The 22599-nt window shown below is 38.2% G+C and overlaps 1 protein-coding gene across 1 annotated transcript in view; it reads right to left on the bottom strand.

The window, feature by feature from the left end:
- Window positions 1-426: 426 nt before the first annotated feature.
- Window positions 427-22599, bottom strand: part of LOC306754504 (sterile alpha motif domain-containing protein 10-like) — a gene marked incomplete at both ends in the record, with an annotated part of 60109 nt that continues 37936 nt past the window's right edge. Inside the window, 3 exons of the mRNA XM_079238523.1 lie at window positions 427-449; window positions 10064-10204; window positions 18897-19065. Of these exons, the coding sequence (XP_079094649.1) occupies window positions 427-449; window positions 10064-10204; window positions 18897-19065 (333 nt within the window). The remainder of the gene's footprint in view (window positions 450-10063; window positions 10205-18896; window positions 19066-22599) is intronic.

Raw genomic sequence — 22599 nt, 5'->3', positions numbered from 1 at the left:
TGCTTACACCAGAATTCAAGGAATTATGAATCATGTTTGTGAACAAATCCAAGTTTTTTCTTCATTTTAGCTGCTCAATCAGTCACATCCTAATGAGGCAGGAAACCAAAAAGAGATTTGCTAGGATCGAGCCAGCGTCAGGTCTAAATCCTCACTAGTGAATCTGTCGTTGCATCATTATGTTACAGTGGGTATCCCTGCGCTGAACAGAGCTTTGTCTCTGTCTAAGTGTCTGTAAACCAGATTGGCCGTGTTGAATGAGAATCCTCCAGACCAGTTGGCACGTAGTCTATAGGCTCATCCTCTCCCCTTTCTCCCGTTGATTCTCTGTTCACATATCTGAAGACAGCAGCTCTTCCATGGCTCCTAGAGGCGCATTGTGACAGGGGATGTGGGGAAGGGCTGCCAAACTGATCCAGGGATGAGCTACGAGAAATTTCCAAAGGAGGCTGCAGAGAGGGGAGAGAAGAGAGAGGGTGTGCATAGTTTAGATTGACATGGACACAGAAAGTGGAGGTTAAAGTGGAGCAATTGATTGTTCCCACACCATGAACCATATAACCTCAGCTGATGGGTAATAAATAGATTTCTCACAACTTGTATGACTGTTTGTGTAAAACAGTCCGATGTGCCAAGCCTCTTCTGCAAGAGGCTCTTCAGTGTCAAAGCAATGGAATCCCACTGAATCTGTCTAACTCAGATTCAACTATGCTACAAAGAAACTAGTGTTGCTGATCATCGTTCATGTAAAACATAAAGCAACAAATTCCACGACTAATAAATCAGATGAAAATTGCAGAAATGAATAAAAAAAGGCACACATTCATTAGTATAAGTTCGATCCTTGTAAAAAGCTTCTCAAAAACTATAATCAGATTACACTCTCAAAAAAGACCAACGTTAAATCTAGCCATTAATAGCCTGTTTTTCTAAATGCCATTATCTTTTATTCTCTGCAGATGCAGCCGAGCGGTCTCTCTGAAAATCAGCCTGTTCTATCCATCCTGAGATGTCTCAAGTGTCAGCAGGAACGCAGACTTTCCTCTCTCAGTCTGCTGGCATTTCAGCACTAAGCTCTCTTCTCCCAATAGCCAAGGAAGATGGACCACCTGTTACTAGACACAGGCAGATGTAACTTGGCACCGGAGTCAACCTGAACCAGGAGGCGACGGGGCGATAGTGGGCAGAACCATGTGACTAGAGGCTTGTACAGAAAAAGGCTAGAGCTGCCTCACTGATATAAATTCTTTGAAACGAGCTGCTTATGGATTTGTCAAAGCTTAGGTGCAGCAGAGGAAGAGAGGCGGGTGGAAACGGGGGATAAACAGCAAGCAAAATTTGGTCAGGTCTGAGGAATAACACACTCCTTCTTCTTCTTTGTCCATCGTGTTTAGAGTTTCATTCATATTGTAATTAATCTACAGTTCAGCTGGCAGGCACCACATGGAGCTCTAGAGTGAAGCTCAGTGAACATGGACAACTTTGCTGAAGTGACCTAGAAGGTTACCAAGACAGTCTCCCACGGCAACTACAGCACTGCCAACAGCATGCTTTGTTGTTGCGGGTGGGGGGGTGTTCGATGTTTTAGGGTTGTTTGCAACATCATCAGCTTTACTTAATGAGCAAGCATTTTGACACATGGCAGATGGCTTCACAGACTGTGATGAAATTTTCATACGTTCAGGAGGAAAGAAGCACTGGCAGTTTATTATAAAGATAAACCAACAAGCAGTGGCTAAGCAGGAGAGGAAGGAGGACAGATCTCTCCCTGGGCTCTGATCTGAACCCTCACTTCCAAAGCTTTCCAGATGTTACAATCCCTGCATGCTTCCTACAAACCCTCAGAGAGCTGTCGCTCCAGGCTACAAAAGACATAAGCCTCACCTTGTACTAACTGATGAAAATAAAACAGCCAAACCCTCTGGAAACTCACCGTCTAAAAATACAAATACAATATTCATGCTTGAAAAAAGCGGAGCCATTGCCTTTTCCAAACAATGCAGGGTTATGCACGAAAAGACATAAGTAAGAGACTCCTGGAATGTTAGATGGGTGTGTATGGTGTATTGTAATTTGCATAGATTTTATGCATTGGTGTGAACTCACTCTTTCACATGTTAAGGACTGTGTCACTGTATGTTTTGAGATTCAAACACCGTTTGAAAAGCAGATGTACTAAGTTTATGGATGGTTTAGTAAAAGAAAATACCAAAACTTTGACAGTTCAAGAGCAACTTTAGTCACTTAAAAACATATAAATACGTTTTCAACAGGAAACAAACTGTGACAACTGAACTGTTAGGTATGACCCGAATCCAGTGTATCCATGGTTACCATGGTGAGGTAGGAAAAAATGAGTGTTTTATACTTTGTAATTTTGTTGATCACTACATTGTGTCCCAAGCAATTCTGTAAGTAGGATTTCAGTTAAATAAACATTTTGGATTGGGAAGAGTTTCTTTGTTGTTTTCCACGTGAGCTTAATCAAAGCAAAACAACATAAGGAGGTTTCTCCAGATTAAGCAAGCCACAGTTTCCGTGCTGTATGGAGTAAAAGAAGGATCTTTCTCCAAATGTGAAGTGTGAAACACTGCAATTCCTTGTGAAATGAATGAAAACATTGGACATTTTACGAAAACTGAAGCAAGATCATCATATTGTTAAAAAAAAATGTGTGGGATTCAGAAAGCAAACAGGCTTGTTTAATCAGGAATGTCAAACTTCAGTTAACAGTTGGAAAAAGTCGCTGTCCAGTAGTTTTTCCCTGCTGAATCTGCTGGTGTCTCTGGAATCTCAAGAAGCTCTTGATGCAGAATACTTCAGAGGCAGCAGTTGTGCATGAAGATGTATTTTGGCCACCCTTAACCAAAACTCACAAAGAGAAACATTTGCAGTGGGCTTAGAAGTTCAGAAATCCCCTTTAGGGAGCCTGAAGGGGGATTAAAATGACCTCTGCAAGATGTTCACAGTTCCTGACAATTTTCTACCATGGTAAAAGGGACAAGAAAGAACCATGCCTTTGGTGGGAAAAATATTTGCAAGGCAATGCACCATCCCAAGCAGCAAATAAATTACTGAATCTTTGGCTGCAATGGGTATAAAGGCAGATACCCTTATGGTGTGGCCACCATCATGCCCTGACCTTAACCACTATTAAAAGCCTAAAGGAAGATCTATGATGGTTGCTAGTTTGCCACAAAGAAAAGCTAGCATTTTCACCACATGACCTAAACAATGGTTTTCTGTGTCATAAAAATGGGTACTGCCAAAAATGATCTGCTACTGCTGTATGCAGTCGTAGCAAAAGCTGAAAACTTTCTCAAGTTTTTGAAAAGAAACAATTATTACTGGCGCTATTTAAAAAGCCCAAATTTGGTAATATCTCTGCAAGACAAGATGATTGTGGAAATATTGGTACCTTATCACCATGATGAGTCGAATCCACAAAAAATGATAGATTATGGATTTTGTGATAGTTATATCACCTTACATTTAAAATATGTATATTTAACATTACAATAATTATTCATTTTATAAATTATATATTTTCAAATGATAACTGATAACTTGTATTTGTTCACAAAGTTACACTGCTACAGGTGCTATTTGAGTTTGACTTCCTCTCTGCAGAAAAACTTTAATGTTCCAGATGCAGCCACGGTGGTGAACCAGCAGAGGAGCTCTATCCTTCTGATTCTGATGATGATCTTTGTAAATTTGCTTTGTTATTTACTTCGCATGTTAGTAAAATGTTGAACTACTCCTTAGTGCCTTTAGTTATTGGTACAAATGTTTTTAAAATGACAATATTGAAAAAAATGTGATTAAAAATCATGAATATAAAATAAGAAAAAATATATCATGAACATTTTTTTTGCCATATCGCCCAGAGTCAATTTAGTACATATTTAAAGTTTATTTTGATAAAGAGAAGAAATTTAAAAAAGTCAAAGGTATCTTATCATATATGAACACTTCCATCTTCTCCTCTTGAAAACTAAGTATGACGAACTTTTATGGATCTAAATGTTGTTTACTTTTATTAGAAAATAAAGATGCTTGTCACATTTTTATCTTATATTGATGGCATTTCATTTGGAATAGGTATCATTATATATATTTCTTTACAAGCTGCTCAGTAAATGTAAGTTTATGGCTACTGATTGAGCATACAAAGCAACACAGGAACCTGCATTATAAAATTATAATATCGATCAGAAATAACAACAAAATGGACCATTGTGGAAGCTCACATTTCTCATCCTGCATGTGAATTATGACTGATAATGACTCGTCTGAAATGCAGCTTTGTCATGTAGCCCTAACGGCATTGTGAAAGCAGCTAGCGAGAAAGGGAGTGTGTCCTTCAGAGAACCCATCTAACTATTCAGCATGAATGTGCCTTTCTTTCAATGAAAAAAAAATTGCTGTTAAATCCTTCTGCTGAAATGATTTAACTAACTAATCAAAACATCAGTAAAGCAAGAAATTTTCCAAATGTGGCTTTGCACGTTCTCTTCTGAATGTATGACACAAAAGGTTTAAATTCCTTTCAGTCACCAATCGCTTTGTTAATTCACTCTATTTTTTTTTGCCACACTCATTGTGTGGAGAAGAACATTTTCAACGATGATTTACAACCAATGTAATTTTATGCTGAATGTGAAATGATATTTCAGCGCTCTGAGCCAGTGAGTCTGCCGTGGAAAGAACAACATGGGAGGGAATGTGGAGCCACATAACCATGAAATAAAAGGATTGTCAGAGCACGTTTTCTTTCACTGCCCAAGTCCCTCCATTAACCTCTTGACCAGTCTTATTTCTTGCCAATCTCTGTGATTGGCAAATTTCATCCCCAGTATTTTTCTTGAACTGTTACACATGTCATCTCTACTTGCAGCTGAGCTTAACTTCAGTCTTCCTCTCCTCCTCCTCTCCTCCCACTCTCCAACAGAAACTTGCAAAACTCTTTTAACCTCTCCTCTTTGTGTTTCCAGCTTATCTTGGAATGAGTGCAGGTCACCTTTACTCATTAAAATGCACGATCTCCCAGCTTTTGTTTATTGATTCAAATCAGAGATTGCATTGCTATTACATGTTCACATCAAATCCTTTATTCTTTTTCGGTTCTATCTTCTATCTGTAAAACCTGACCATAGCCGAGCTATGTTCTACCTACTTCATAGTACAGTGAGGATACACACTTGTCTGTATACAATCTCAAAGTTGTGCAGAATATCTCATTGTGAAAACAAAGCTGTGAGGCAAAGAGCTTAAAGTGTAAAAAAAAAAAAACCCAACATAATAGCGTCTGTTTTTCCATAGTGGTCAGAACCAAGAGCCCAATGGTTGCTCTTTAAAGCGATCCCAGTAGATGGGAAAACTTTACAGAAGGCAGTCATTCCTTATAGTGGAAAGGTAAAATGGAAGCCATTTTTCACAAACAGGCATCTGACAGCCTACTGAATTAACAAAAAGCACCTGACCATCTTATCTGAACATCTCACAGACCATGAGAAACAACTTAATCCTTTGAATTGATTAAACAAGAATGAAGCTGTTTGGCCACATTTCCCAGCTACGTGTGTGGATGGGACCCGGCACTGAGCACAACCCCTACAGTCACACATGTTGACGGTATCATCTATTTGAAAACTTGTCAGGATAGGAAGAAAACTTGTTTTTGCTTTGGCATTTTGCACCAAAGTGTGTTTTTTTGAGTCTAGCAAGGTGTGTAAATCTTTCAAACTGCAAAGCAAATCTAACCCCTAGAGAGCCTATCTTTTCAAGCATTTTTCCTTTTAACTTTGAATCACAAAACAGCACCGCATTTCGTTCATCAAAAGGAGCTGTGGATAGCGTTTATTGCTTGTGAAAGTTTAAGAATCACAGAGGAGTGCATTTTACACTCCTGATATGAATAATTTAGAAGCCTTATAACAGTTGTCATGGATCAGATCTGAGTCAAACTCGCATCAGATTTCAGTCGCATGCTCTGTGTTTTCATTCCCTTTCTCAAAAGTTATTGTGAGATCAATATTTAATTTTTGGTAAATCCACTGGAGATGAATCAGGCCTGACAGGTGATATGATGGCCTGATAAATCAAATCACAATTGTAAGCGCATAAGGAGAACTGTTGAGGGGGAAAAGTTGACGGTGTGTGTGGAGTGCTGTGAGTGCTTAGTCTGTATATGCATTTGCTACTGTCTGAGTCAACCTCCTATATTCTTACCTCTTATCCTTTCATTTCACTAACGCCATACTTACCCACAAATATCACCTCATTGTTGTGGGTCAAAACATCCTTTCTCTCTTGATCATTAAACTATATGCTGTCAAAAGCCGTGCTAGTACTTCTGTTAGACCAGTATTCCTCTCAGGAATCACAGCAAACTTATGAAGGTTAATTGTACAACCTATCATATTAGCCAAATTATGTCACTTTTGCCAAGGTCATCGCAGCTTGGGTTGCAGGAAGTTCCGCTGCAAACTGAAAACCTCTGCAAGTGGTGAGCAGCAGGTACAATCATAGCACCTAAAGGAGATCGCCACCTCATGCTGTCTCAGACGAGTCAATATTATCCTGTCTGGCCCTTCCCAGCCAGCCCTCCACCAGCCTGGCCTGATTCCCTCTGGATAAAGATGTAGGTTAGTCAAATCCTGCACAGCCAGGATAGCAAATAGGTTCTTTCCTTGTGTTAACACTCACAAACTGTAATTACACTGTTAATTCATCTTCAGATTTCACAATATCACATCTGCTATATTGAATATGAAAGTGCAACTGTCATGATCTGTGGGTTTTGATTGGGGTTTTTCTTGAGTCATGTCATTTAGGGTTTCCTTTCCTGCTTTATTTTGTAGTCCTTCTCCCTTGTGTTTAACATCCTGCTTTATTTCCTGTTAATGAGCTCCCCTGGTTTTAATTGCTAACCCACTCAACCTTTTCCTCGTTTATTGTCTTCCATTACATACCATTCGTTTCCAGTCAGTGTTAGTCAGATCATCATGTTGTGTTTTCATGTAGCCTTTGGTTTTGTTCTGATTAATTAAACTTACTCCTGCATTCCATCCATCACCTGCCTCTTTGTCCTGGACTTGGGTCCTCATCACTGCCGCACCCTGATAGTAATAATACCACCAAATGCAAGTATGTGTATGTATGTAGCAGTGTTTCTCAGTTCCGGTCCTCAGGCCCCCCTGCCCTGCATGTTTTAGACATGTTCCTTCTCAAAAGCACCTGAGTCTGATTGTTGAACTTTCCCATCAAGTTATTTGCATCCTGCTAATGCGTCCTTTATTTCATTCAGGTGTGTTAAGGTAGAGTTGCCTATAAACCATGCAGGGCAGGGGGTCCACAGAACTGGAATAGGGAGACACTGGTATATATTACATTTTATTTGTGATATTGGATGGCACTCAGGCCTTTAAATAGGTATATTTTTATACTTCTTTATTCATTTAAATCATTTATTTACTTTATTTTCTTTATATAGTTTCTATATTATTTCAATTTAGATATGAACAGTCTGGAGACAGACTATAGTTTTGTTGTACTTCTATGTAATGAGAGTTTCTATTCTATTGTGTATAAAGCATTTAAGTATAAGATCCAGAAGTGCATGATTGTGGATACAAGCTCACCCCAACCTTTAAATAAAACAGATACAGAGTATACTGTAGATAATTACAAAGACTGTCATTTTCATGTAAACAGTATAAAAGTTTTGATTCTACTGCACCTTTGCTCTCATTTACTGCTCTATCATCACTTTCTCATTTCATAAAAAGTTGAAACACCTGTACTCTTACTTCTTCCACCACTTTCCAATTTGTCCTTTACGTCTTTCACCTCAGAGTAGCCCCCAACCCTGTGGAGATCAGCTGTTTGGGGGGCCACCTAATTAGCCTACCCTTATAGCTCAGAGTCAGAGCCTGATGAACTGGGAAATTACATTAGCACTGTCCAGTTAACAGAGGCGTCGAACAGCAATTTCATTCTCCTTACCAATCAGCTGCATCGCATTACCAAATTTGGTTCAATTCAACATTCTTGATTGGATTGAAAGTCATCAAAACCCCCATTTTCCCACTAGCGTATAATATCGCTAAGTGAAAATCTGAACACACACATTTAAGAACATGGATGTCTGGAACTTTTTCTATCTGCATGGAGTAAGGTAAAGTCAGAAAAAAAACTGACTAGGGATCTGCAGTCAATCAAATAATCTATGTATGTTTGTCTATCTATTGCAACTACTATACTAATGACAATAAAGTTTCCATCTACCCATACAGAATGTATTTAAGAAAACTGCAACTCAGGCAATCAGAAAGATAAAAAAAACAATATTTCAAAGTTGGGGAAAACAAAAAAATACAAAGGGGGGGACTGTGCCTCTTTGTTGAAATTAATTGTAACATATAATCAAATTCCATGCTAGCGCTGGAATCTGATTTGTCTGTTTCCCATCCTAAAACAGATCTGAATGAAATTGTTTGTTTTTCTAATTCCACTTTTGCATATATATTTATTAGAATGTTACAAAGCTCTCTAATTGAAATTGTGCAGATTTGATTCTGAATCAAGAATACATTTCTTATTTAGCACTAGTGATGATGTGCAGTTTAAGTAGGTATGCAACTGTTTCGTTCCTTGTACACAGGTACAAAAGTAACATTATTTGGAGGGAAAACTAAATACAAAGGCATTAATGAACAAATGGGTTGTAAAAAGAATATAATGTATACAAGTCTGACTAGGAAAACAGCATAGTAACAGCTTTTTCAGGAAAAGGGAGTGAGTGTGTCAGACATTTTAATTGAAGAAGTATTACATTTGCTCCAACTCTTCTGCACAGCTGCTGCTATATAATCTTGCAAACAGGAAATGATAACGCTCACATGAGTGCAGCTCGGCTCATGCAACACAATTGGTTTTTCTTCGAGTGTATTTATTCCCCAGCTGCAGTTTGTATCTTTTTATCTGTTTTGTTTTGTTCATTCAAAAAACAACAGCTCTTTTTTTCATTTTTCCCAAAGTAATTTAAATAATAACTGTTTTATATGCGGCTATTAAATGACTTTGGTTAAAACAGTGGACTGTCCAGCAGACAGCTGACTCAGTGGTTCAGTCAGGTCAATGTTGCTCCTTCTCCTCATTTCTATGTTATGGAGCTCTCCTGTCATGTCTGGATCCAGACACAAGCTTGTATAATACCTACATATACATTTCCACGTCCAAAAGGAAAGATGATGGGGGGGAATGAAATAAAAAGAACAAAAGAGATTTGGAGGCACTTACCTCAAAGTAGTCTATGAGGAAAACCAAACAAAGAGCATCAGCAGCATGCATGATCAAAAAAGTGAAAGCGTGAGCTTGTCAAACAACAAAGACCACTTAATATAATGAGCCTTTGCAACATCTGTTTACAATGATCAGCTTATTGGCAAAACATTGTCAGATCATCCTAAATGAAATAAATATTTCCTTTTGGTACAGAGCATTCGTATGAAATGCAGAACCTGAAGAAAACAGGCCGTTCATGCATTCGGAGGTTTATCTGGTCAGTATGTACTGTCCGTGAGTCGTGTTCATGCGGCTAGTTAGAGGGGAAAGCTTGACATTTAAAGTATGTCCTGGGACCACTGGAACGAGATTCAAGTTCAACATTCACTTTGATGAGTCATGGCCATCAAATCACACAACACAACAACCTACAACACTCTACAGCAGAAAAACACATTTACACAAAACAGGCCACATCAAGTGAATCCAGGTCAGCGGTGATTGACTGGACCAGTTTACAGATGGCTGGGTAATAGAAGTGTTTACCAAAGTCGTAGTTTAGGGTGGCAAATCGAGAGTTCCCATCAATAAAAGCACAAATTCACAAGCAATTGCACTTGGATGTCCAACTCCACGTATGTCACAGCAGGCATGCATCATTTCAGACAGCTTCCTCTCATTTTGACCAAACAAACACTTGTCCCAGTGTTTTTTCCATCTCCCAGAAATTCCCTAAATAAATTGCAAACACAATAACAGAGAAGCCACTTACTTCTGCTAAGGAGCTGCAAATTGCGAACCTCTTCTCTGACCTGCAGCTGGAGGACTTGTTGGAGGACCTCCTGCCTCAGCGTCTCCTGGACGATTCCCATCCTCTCCAACTTCTCCCCATTTAAACGCAGCAAAGCCCGTCCTGTCCGGAAAAAGAGTGAATAGGTTTACTTTTAACAGTGATTTTAAATGAATGGCCATCTTTTAAACAACATTAAGGCCTCAGAATTTTGATTTACCTTTGTGGTGTACATTAATATTTACTTCAACGGATAATCACACACATGGTGAATGTTTGATAAGAAACACTAAAGTAGCTGTAAAAATGAGATACACAAAGAGATGCACTTATGCCAAGCTCAGTACTTACGTTTGAGTACTTCCTGATCCCTAATAAACCCCAATACAGTTTACTGGTAATGAGGGTGGACCACAATGTTAGATGCAACCACTGAGCGGCTTATTATGTGATTATATCAGATGGGTTATTCAGCGGTCATTCTCTTTACGTAAGAATGAAGTATGAAGTATCTTCATAGATAAAAAGGATAAAGTGATTTTTGGTGAATTATGTTCACAGCTGTGACAAAGTACCTACTTGCCTAAAATCAGTTTCTCTTGTCAAGGTGATGCAAAAGACTTTTAAAAACTGTAATAGCTTTTTTCATTATGGCTGATGATAAAAATTCTTATTGTAAGGCTTGACAAATATCAGAACATATCAAAACACTTTTTAGACTACGCAGTGTAAGTACACACGTAGTGTCAGACTGATACCCAATACCGGTATCGGTAAATACACAACATCATGCGGAGGAGTGCAATGGCTTGTGTTGAAAAACTATTTGCAAATATATGCTAGACGTTTATGATTACAATGCACGGTGAGCGTTCAGATTTATGGTCTAATTTCCATAAATGTTTCAGGTGTAGATTTCCTGCTTAGCACTGCAGGCTCACATAGAGGCAGTAAACAGCCTGGCACAGGGAGGATTACTCAAACTGCCTGTTTTTCAACAGTGAAGTTTTACTGCAGACTTTGGCAATTAACCCTTGAGACACACACATTTAACATACCATTAGCTACAGTAAACAATTTTTTACGACCAAGCTGCACCCACACAAAGACAGGGTATGAAGAGCTTGTATGCAGACACACAAACAGAGAGTATTATGTCTAGAAGAGCCACGGTGCGTCCTTCAGTGGTGCAGAAAGAGGAGGAATCCATCATACCTGGAGCAGCTCTGTACGACGCCCAAAGCATAATTAGACTCATTACTCATGCAGCTCCCTCTCTGTATTTTTCTGTTCAATCTCATTTCCTAAATCTAAACATTAGCACATCATCTGCATCTCTGTTGGCTTCTGTCTCCAGCAGTTCATTAGATATGTTTGGCAGAAGACAAGTCCTGCAAATTGTTAATATATCTATTAGAGCATGTAATTCTTGCACAATGATCTCTCACATACATTAAACCCAGTTTACTGTTCTTCTATTTACCCTGGACAGATAGTAAATTAGGCCGAGTCTGAGTGCAAGAAGACAGAAGGAGAAAGATGATTTAAACCAAGGAAGGGCAGAAAAAAGAAAATTATAAATCAATTACAGTACCGTAGCATGTCCTCTGGCCTTAAAGACCACAAATATGAGCAAACCTCTTTCATAGGATGGCAGGGTGTTGACATTTCAGAAGACAAGCTTTATGATGAATAACAGCTTTGTTTGATGCTATAGATCTTTAAGTAAAACTGGTCCAAAATGTGGACAAACATGCCTCTAAAGCACCCTGGAGACTGAAGTAAAACAGGCCTCAAAGCCTATCATCCTCAACGGCTTCAGCACCGCAACAAACTCCTTTAACCTTCATGCGAACTGAAACAAATACTGCAACAATTCAAAGCACGTAAGATATTTTGGGATTTTTTATAATAATTTTCTACATCAGTTTACAACATAAGGTTTACTGGAAACTGCTTCTTTGCATCAGTTTAATATCCTGGACTTCTGGACAGTTTCTTTTATCTGTACGACTCCAGTGAGTCATCCGCTGACTGATCCACTCTCACAAATCAAAGTGCAGCTGTCTAGTCCGATTTCCTTCTTTTTCTTCATGTAGCAGTCGTACAGTGTGCAGGCTGTCAGAATTCTCCGGAGGGAAACTGAAACAAGATTTTATATTGGTTGTGATTATCTCAGGGGGAAGTTTTCAGATGAAAATGCTTTGTTGAAATGGAATGATTTAGTATACATACAAGTGAACATTAAATGAAAAAGCAGCAATAATCCTGATTCGCTTTTCATTTCCCAGCTCGTTCAGATGATTTAAAGGTCTCAGTGCAACTGGGCAAGGTAAATGAGGACAGAACTATCAAGCAGTCTCTGCTTTACAGCCAGATGGACTGGAACAATAGAGACAATAGTTACCTCTGAAGGGATAGAGCTCCACACCCGGAGAGAGAAAAGCCATGACAAACCAGTTAGCTTTTTATAATGACTGGTGTGTGTGTGTGTATGTACCGCATATGCATTTGTATGCACAAAATGTTTAATGGCAGATTATTTGCTTCTCCTCAGAGTCCAGGTGCTCAAATAACCTATTTTGCGTGTCTATCTTGAAAACGCACGACAACAATATTTCATATATCTTGTGTACATTTTTAGTATTCATTTCTGCGCGTGTGCACACACCAACCTCTTCAACCCCATCTCCACAAAAGCCTTCTCGAATGTGCTTGCCAACAGAAGAACCAGTGTCCTAGAAAAACCCCTGCCCTTGCTCTGTGAATGTGTGTGTGTGCGTGTGTGTGTGTACAAATGAGACAAAGCAGATGAATGGAGCTCAAATCAATTCCCCTCAGACAGACTTAATGCAGCTCCTAATAATTGCCTGCAGTCAGGGAAAGTATGCTGTCAAAGGGAGAAAAGAGACACAAAACAAAAGCGGTTCCAATGGAAATCGTTTCTCTCAATTTGGCTTCAAAATAAATTGCTTATTAACAATGTCTGTGGGCAAATGGGAAACAGTTCTGCTTCGACTTGGACAATAATGACTCTTAAAGAAGTCTGAAAAGCAATCCCAAAAGAGAGGAAGGTAGACTCTTCCCTATATAAACAAAAGCAATCTTTGGTTTAAGCCTTTAATATTAGACTCATTTAGCTCATACTGTCCTTAAAGGCTATCACAAATGATTACATTTCTGCAGGCTTGTATGCACAGAATCACCAGAACTTACATGCATCTCTGTGCCCACATTCACTTCAGGTTACTATCAGTTTTTGGTCTACAAACTGTGTTTCTCTTAAAGGATACCTGCATCCTATTTACACTATCTGTCATTCAAATCTGATACATCTGGATAAGGAAAACCGATTCTGACTGTAAGGTTTAAATATAGAAGCAGGCAAATGAAATCATGTCTGTTTGAGCACATCTGAAGGTGGTTTGTCTGGCTTTGTGATCACATCTGTCTGTCAATGCAAACTGGGAAGCTTGCAGTCATGGCATGAGAAAGTTACAGGCCATGAGCTGATGACAGCAGGTATCAAATTATTGACTCCATACCTGCTGACCAAGTATTTGTTGGCATGTTTTTTTTTTTTACTTCAATGGTGGCAAAAAAAAATGCAGAAAGCCCTGGATGAGCAAGGTTCAACTCTGTTTATCTTGGTGCACAAAAAAATGGAAATATACAAAGATATTCTTTTAACAAGAGACATTTTTTTAAAAACTGTTTCCCAACCAATTACGTCCCCATGGAGTGATTGTTCATGCAGACAATATTCACTATGTAGATGTTTGGTCTCATGGATGTGAACTGTATTACTGCCATTCATGAAGGTAATGATCAAACAGTAAAAAAAAAAACATTTAAAAAAAATGGAACAGATTCAAGAAAGATGGCTGATTTTCAACTTTCACCATCCTCTGTGAGGATTGTGGATTCAGTCGAAGTCAAGATTGGATGCAATTTACTTAATTGTCTTGTCTGAACACTGATTGGCTGATTGGATCACAGTGATGTGGCTTGAATTTATTTTGTATGTATGACTTTGTTGTGAATTGGCAAAATTCAAATAAAGCGAATCAAATAAATGCAAATTAAACAGATTTTTTTTCAAATTTCTATTTATTTATTTTTATTATTAATACTTTTTATTGTTAGCTTGAATTTTTTTTCTAACCATACTAAAGCAAAGGTATTGGTTTCTTTGAAAGAAAACCCAGCTACAGCGGTGACAAAAGTGTTTGCTGTAAGGTCAATTGCTGGTCTTGAGCTTGTGTAGAACAGACACATAATCAAGGAAGCTGCATGTTGCAGTGCCATTAATCTCCCTGTGCTGCATCTTTATGAATATTTTTGTGAATTCATACGGGAAATTCCTAAAATTGACACAAACACTAATGTAGAATTGTAATGTCTTGTAATTTCCTCCTGTGGCTTGTAGGGGTGTCTTTTCTCTTATAGGACACACACACACAGACACACACACACACACACACACAGACACACACACACACACACACACACACACACACACTTGGAGCTCATCCAGAAAGCTGCCGCTAGACTCCTTATCAGGACTATTACTATTCATTTATTATCTATACCGCTTAGTCCATCTAAGGGTCACGGGGAACATGGAGCCTATCCCAGCAGTCGTCAGGGGAGAGGTGAGATAAACTCCAGATAGGTTGCCAGTCCATCACAGGAGTAACTAATCAGGACTATTTACTGGAATATTGCTTTTTGAAATTTACTTCATTATTTTGGCAATGTGCACTCATCATATCGGCTTAAGAATGTGATGTCCTGGGCTCTGTCCTTTGATGTCATGAAGGCCTGGCTTTTGTGTGATGTGTGTGCCAGTCAGGTACAGAGAAAGCCTTGTGCCAGAACATCTAAGTGTTCACTCTGTAGACACTAGTTCTTTTCCTAATGTTTTCTTTGCAAGATCTTCCCCACCCATTTTTATGCACAGAAGCAATTAATGTTATAAAAAGCATTCACAATTCAAATGAACATTAAAAAACAAATGTAAAACAAACAAAAAAAAAGAAAGAAAAAAAACACTATTCAGTGCTATTCCTGTGAACCTATCTATTTTGTTTTGTACATTTTGGTGCCTGTTTTTTTTAGTTCTACGTCATTACACCACTGTTAAGTTGCTTAACTAAGGTGTATATAACACCTTGAAAAATTTGACAAATGTGGGACATGTGCACCATCTTGCTTTATTTAGAAATACCAGTGTAAGTAAAGAATAAGGAGTGTGCATACACATCATTTATGCATCTGGCCCCAGGTGTGCATGCACTGCATGCCATCAGGAATCATTATTCTGAGAGCTAATCTAGATTCAGATGAGATTTTTAATGCAAGGCAAAAATGTGGCCTCTGTACTCAGATCGCATGCATGTCATTACTCTCCCATAGCGGTGGAGGACATATTCAGATCTCTGCTCTGCTTTTAGACAGAAGATGAAAAAGTGTAGGCTGCTGTGGTCTGTATGACCACAGCAGGCCTGATTTAAGCAAAAATACAATCTTTAATGGCAGGGTAATAATTATGTGAAACTAATACTCTGAAGTGGTTAGCTTATTTTATGCAGTGTATTTTTTTTTACTCATACGCTCCCATTTACTATTAGACTTTCATTGTCTCTGCTGGCTGTATGTGTCATATTTACGAGTCGGAATATGGAAATATGAAACAGCAGAATGACTAACACAGCCGTCTGTCAGGTTAGTGTACTAAATTTGACGTTTCCCTGCTAAATGTGCTCCTAAATATCATCATCAGATTGTTTAAACACTGCAAAACTGTCAAAAATGGAAAGTTTCTTAAGCCTTGTCTCCAACAAAAAGTACAAACAAGCTCACATTTATTCATGTGATTCTATATTCTCCATACATAACCCTGTGGCGCACACAAATACACTAACAATGTATGTAATGCAAAGTTTTTGTACTAAAAATACAGCGAAAGGCAGCATGAATGTTCATAAATACACAGAAACACGCACACACATGAAATGTAAACTGCAGAAGCTACACTATTGTCCTTTGGCAGCTTGTTTCACTCTAATGGTGCCCTGACAAACTGAGAGAGATGCATTTATTTTTGGGTCACTGAACTAACATGATTTATACACACACACACACACACACACACACACACACACACACACACACACACACACACACACACACACACACACACACACACACACACACAGAATTCATTGTGTGAGTGCAGGTGAAATGCAAGAATCTTTGAAAAGAACAGCTAATATGCATGTAAAGAATGCATGGGTATAATAGTGTTTACCGATAATAAGGACCAATGACAAAAAAAAGGAAAAGAAATCATATTAAACCATTGATAGCATCAGAGCCAGGAGCTAATAACTGGAAGAAAACAGAATTCAACTGGACATAAGCAAGTAAATTAGATCTGAGCCTTTATCTCTGTCTCCCTGTTTGAGAATACATAAATCCAAATGATCACATCAGAGCTACTTTAGCTCTGACAGTGGCGGCATTGTTAACCCTGAGGCTAGTGTGTAAATACGGCATGTGTTTCTAAGTGCTTGAGTGTGTATGTGTACAAGCAAATGTAACAGAGTGGTGGCTGACCCTATGGCAAAAATCAGCAATCTGTTCTCTGAGAGATGCGAAAAAAAGAAAGCGCTCGACCGTCTGGTCTGTCAAAGCCGGGGAAACGTGCGAATAAATGTGGATACACATTTGTATGCAGTCATGTGTCTGTTGGTGCTGTGTTTGTGTCTTTGAACACTTGTGTGGACTTGCTAACAAATGCATGTGCACGACTGGGTTGTGTGAGCAATGGTAACACACTATTCTTTCTTTCTTTTTTTTTTTTTAAATTCTACTTTACCTTTTCCAAAAATAAGCTGTACTCTCTATCTTACATGAGTGCTTTTTTTTTCTCCTTTGCAGGAAATTTGAGCGAAAACCTGTTTTTAGTTGAAGAGGCAAACCTGTAAAACCTACAGATACATAACAAGTGAGGTGATTTTATCCTTTTTAGGCAATGGTTTGTAATCTTCCAGTCCAAATGAATGTGTGCTTTTTGAAAGGAACAGAGATCAATGAACAAAGTTAAGAAATAAACATCAAACACCAGTGATAACATTGAAAGATTAGGGAAATAACTCTAAAAGAAACCCATTAAAGAATTTACTGTTCAGAACTTACCACCAAAACAACTTTAAGGAAGCAAATTAACCATACTGAAGCACTCGCAAAAGCAATGTAAATAGTCAAAAGAAACTGGAATGATGGACAAAATCTAGAGGAACGAAGACAAAAGCATGGTTTTACTACATTTACTGATAACATATACTTGTTGTTCAGGTAAACAATACAAGCAAGACACAACATGATCACATCCTGCAAGCAATGTTTAGTAATGATCAAATGGAGAGAGCTGTCCTTGTTGAATTTGCTGTTAATGGATAAAACCACAAGCATTCATGAAACGAACGTAAATTAGGAATATCACGTTAGACGAGATTATCAAATTAGCACCAATCTGCTAATTCAATGGATATTCAATGGTCTGAGTTCAAGGTATCCAAAAAATGGGTCTTTTTTTACTGCAGCATTTCTATTCATTATGTTCTCTGACTGCCCTGCGATTCGAGTAGAGAAAATATTACACTACATGAATGAGGTAAAATTTTCCAGTTAAATGGATTATCACACGATTTAGGCTCATCTTGATCTGATTGAAAATCCTTTTGACTGAACTGACTGAAGTGTTAACAGGAGGCATTTTCAGTCTAAGCTATTAATCTGATTATTAGTATTAAAAGTTGTATTTGTCATTAGAACATGGAAACATTCCCCCTCAGAGCAAGCCTGGTATAACATGCCAAGATTAAATAGTAATATTCTTTCTTGTAAGAACATTGCTAAAACTACTTCTAGGTCTGGAATAAAAAATCTACATTGTTCAGTGAAATCTGTGGCAAACAGACATTTCTATTTATTCTTTGTTTACATGAATTTTTATCATTGAAACTGTTTGTTAATTGTGTGGGTGTTGTATAGTAATATTAGATTATTAAACATTTTCAAATAAATAAATAAATCCAAAATTGTGAGCTAAATCACAGCATAAAGAAATAACTGCAATTATTAGCTAGGCAGTTAACCCTGTCAGGCATAGTGACCTTATGGTGGACATCTATTTATAAACTTTTTTCTTACATAACCATGAATGAAGATAGTATTTTAGTAAATAAACCTCTTCAGTGGATGTTAGTGAGTCATCCACTCACTGGAGAATAAATAAATATATGATATAATTGAAAATAATGTAATTACCCAAGTTTGCCTCTACAATAAAAAGGAAAAGAAAATGATACAGCAATATTTTATGGAAGAGTTACATAACATAATTATGATTATATATTATTTCATAAATAAATTTTATAGAATACATTAAAATAAATCATTAAATCATAATTAATTCTAAATATCACTAATAAACAAAAAACAGTATTAATGCAAAAAATACTGCAAAATAATTCATGCATGAAAGGGTTAATACAACAGATAAAATGATCAAATTGCACACTGAGCGGTGCGAGCCAATGAAAGCAGTAATGGACAAGAGCCTCTGATACAATGAAAGAATAATTTATTTATACTTTGGAGATCTTAAATCAAAACAAATCAAATCAAACTTTATGTATACAGCACTTTTTATACAAAAGCATCTGGCTTGAGACTGAAAGGAGTGTCAAGCCAGATGTTTGATCATAATATGCACAGATACTATGCGTCTTACGGTGCAAAGTACCTGTGATGGCGTGATGGGAGAAGGCCTCTACATAGGTCAGGTAGTTGTGAGGACAGTGCTTCTTCAGCCATTTGCAGACGTCCTGCTGAGTCCACAACACCACAGGTTTGGACAGACTGGACAGCGTAGGACTGGTGTGATAAACGGTGAAGGCTTCACCTGGACGCAGCTGAAACACAAAAGCAGATTTTTATTCTTATTGTTTGTTTGGTTTTCTTACGTGAGCCCTTCTCATTCAGTGATGTATTAAAAATGATAATATAAATAAAAAAAAAACACAAATCCTCTTGCTTATGTGTTCTTTGGTATTTTCATTTTATACATAAACTTAATTAGAGGCATCCTTTTAATTGCTTCTTTCATACAATGACTTTGTAATTACTCTAGTATCCTTAATGTTCAGCATGCAGGGTTTTCTCATTGAAATCAGCTGAGATTATGTATTCCCATGCTACAGTTTGTAACAAAAATCCTTTAATAGGAGAGTTAAACCACAATTAAAAAACAAGCAGAGAGCAAACACCCTCATGTAACAGAAGCACATTATATGTTCTTCTGTTTGTTTTGTCTCATATAAACCTTTAATGCATTTCTGACTTAGCTGCTTAAAGTTTGGCAGCGTTTTGATTTGCTCTTGAAGGGAGAAAAAATAGAAAAGTAAATAAGCTCAACTGTAATTCAAATAATTAGTGAGCATGGTGTAAAAGCTTGCAGGCATTAAACGGGCAAACATATGCCGCTTTTGATTTAAATGAGCTGCCAGTTTTTCACCCCACAACTCTGGTTCAGACACGGCTGTTTACACTCTGCTCTGGTCTTTCTCCAGGCCGCCTGACAATAGAACCCTCATTATAAATCAGCACAGCATTAGAGGGCCATCTTTATCTCTCACTTATATCAGCATGCCTTTTTTTCTTATCTTCCCCCTTCCTTCTTCACACACCTCGCCCATCCCGACCAGTTGTCATTTGTCAGCAGCACTGTTTTTTTTTCTTCATGTGGATGGTTAATAGGAGCATTAAGAAAGTCACAGCCAGTTCATTTGGTCACAAAACACACCCATCACTCAGTCCCCTCGTCTCTCTCTCTCTCTCTCTCTCTTGTGTGACTTACTCTCATATCTAATCCATTCATTCATATTCTGTCTGAGCCAACTCTACAACAAAAGGCTTTGGCTCATTTTCCACAGAAAAACACAGAACTGCTGCCAAATGTTCCCCTCCATAGCCGACTGTATTTAATAGGATTATGCATGCTGAAATATCATACACACAAATGCAACTTGAACACACTCTGGTAGCTTAATATCCAATGCTCTGCTTGCCATTTACACATAAACATCACAAAGACCAGTTTGCAGAACATCTCCACATCTTAATATACAATAGAAGTTCCTAACTATTTCCATCTTTGCCAGCTGCTGTAATGAGACCCCCCTTCTGTCAATTTAAGCACAAAAAATACCCTATTAAGTTCTGGCCGGTCCACTAAATGTGCTCCGTTTTACAAGCCTTAATTAAAAAACGACTCCATTTCTCTACTACTGTGTGTTTGTTTGTTTACTAACACACATACTACCATCCCTGACTCAGCTGAATACCCAAGTAATTTTAATATCCCACATTTACAGCTCAACACAATCATTAACTGAGATTGAGTTGGGAAAGGTGTGGAAATACTTTATCCTGGGGATGACTGGGTGTAGGCAATAGAGGGTCAAACTGTTTCCTCATCTCGGGATGGCTTCAACTGCAGCTAACTAAAACTGCAAACCTGCCTATTTAGTCTTTTCCAACTTGTCAATCCTTGTTTTGATGGAGATGTGTGAATATTTGAGTGAGCAATAGCTTAGACAATCACTGTACTGAGCAAATTTAATAAGACAAGCAGACTTTAATCGAAGTCCAAAGTCAGTGCTCGGGGGCTGCTGTCCTGCAGCTCTTGAACGTTCCCAGCCTCAGCAGACCTGAAACAGGTTAATAAGTCAACATGATTGGGCAGAACTTTACTATAAGCTGTTAAGGAGAGTCATTTCATTTGAATCGGGTTTTAGATCAGGGAAACAACTAAAACCTGTTTGTGGCCCTTGAGGACTGGAACTAGACAGCCCTGATCTAAATCAAGTCAAAGGTAAAATGACCTGTTTTTTTCTCTCCAGACCAGACATAAAAGTTAAAATCTTGTGATCTGAAGGACTAGGAGGCTTTGCTCTCGTTGAGAACTACTGCTGCAGATAATCTCCAGAAGACACACACAAGCAGTAAAACACTAGAAGTAAAGACTAGATTTTTTTCCATAACATAATGCTCATAGCTGTTATTGCAATAAAAACTTTGAGAAAACAATAGTTTTTACAGTGTAGGAATGTGATATATTTTACTGTTTCTATTCATCATGGTGATTATTTATACAACCACAGCCAATTCAAGACTTAAAATCAATTGTTACAGAAATATGACTGAAATAAGTTCCAAATACATAAAGATCATTACTATCGGTTGATAAAGTTATTACTGCTATTTATTTCTCGTCTGAAAGAGACAACGGTTCAACCCACTACTGTATGATTAGCCCAGAAATAATCACACTTAAACCCCCCCAAACGATTTTTTAAATCAGATTTTAATTAGTGAGATTAACAAGATGGTATATAGCTTTTATTACCCCAAGGACGAGGAAAGGGCTGGATCTGCCGGTGGTTATTGCTGAGCGTCACGACTAAAAATGCAGCAACTCAGCAAACTGTAGAATACCGGTTAATAAATAAAACCAATGGAGGTGCTCACAGTGTTTTAGCCATTGTTACAGGGCACTTCTAGTTGTTAGTATATGTTTAAAAATGTAACCAGATAGGTGTGATGAGCGGACTTTAGGAGAACTGTGTTAATGTCCCAAAAGGAGAATCAGCAATTATTAAAATGATGAAATTGAACATATACAAAAGTCAAAGTCACATGCATCACACTGAGAATGATGCATCATAGAAACAGCAGACTTTTATCACACTGGCTTAGATATTGATCTAGTAGAGGGATTTCACTTTTCATGCAGAGGTAATTAAAACCTTGTTTTCCAATCATTATTGTGGGAAATGTGAGGTTGCCAGCTAACAGGATGGAGGTGCGTCAGATGCTGCGAAAGACACAAGGAAAACAAAGAAAGCAGTATGTTTCACTAAGACTTGGCTGCAGGAACTCCTGTCCTGGACTCTTGTGTGTCTCTACGCTGCTTTAAGACAGTAAAAGCGGATCAAGATATTGAAGAGTGTGGAAAAGGTAATGGTAGAAGTACTGTAGTGCATTCCAACAACAGATGGTGTCATCCTGGATGTGTTGCTGTGAAGGACGTGTTTCATAACTGATTCAGCTCAGAACAACATTCAGCATTATCTCTGCCTGCCTCCCATCAAACAGACATCACACCCTCCATGAGCCCACAGCTTTTCTGTCCCACCCCTACTCTGTCATCCTGCAGCTCCATCATGGATCTCAACACAATCTCATCTCCCCTCACATCAGGATGCACTTTTCCCCTGGCTCCCCATCCAGTCTGTCTGTCTCCAGCAGTCAGCTGAAGACGTAACTGGAGAAACTGAACTGGAACAAGGCTGCAGGTCCAGATGGTGCAAGCCCGGGGGTTCTGAAGAACTGCACAGAAAAAAAAATATGTTGGATTCAACAACACCTCTTCAACATTAGCCTGA

The sequence above is a fragment of the Telmatherina bonti genome (assembly GCF_933228915.1).
Source record: "Telmatherina bonti genome assembly, chromosome: 4".
Lineage (NCBI taxonomy): Eukaryota > Metazoa > Chordata > Actinopteri > Atheriniformes > Telmatherinidae > Telmatherina > Telmatherina bonti.
The sequence above is the reverse complement of the archived record's forward strand: the minus strand, read 5'-3'. Positions and strand labels throughout refer to the sequence as shown.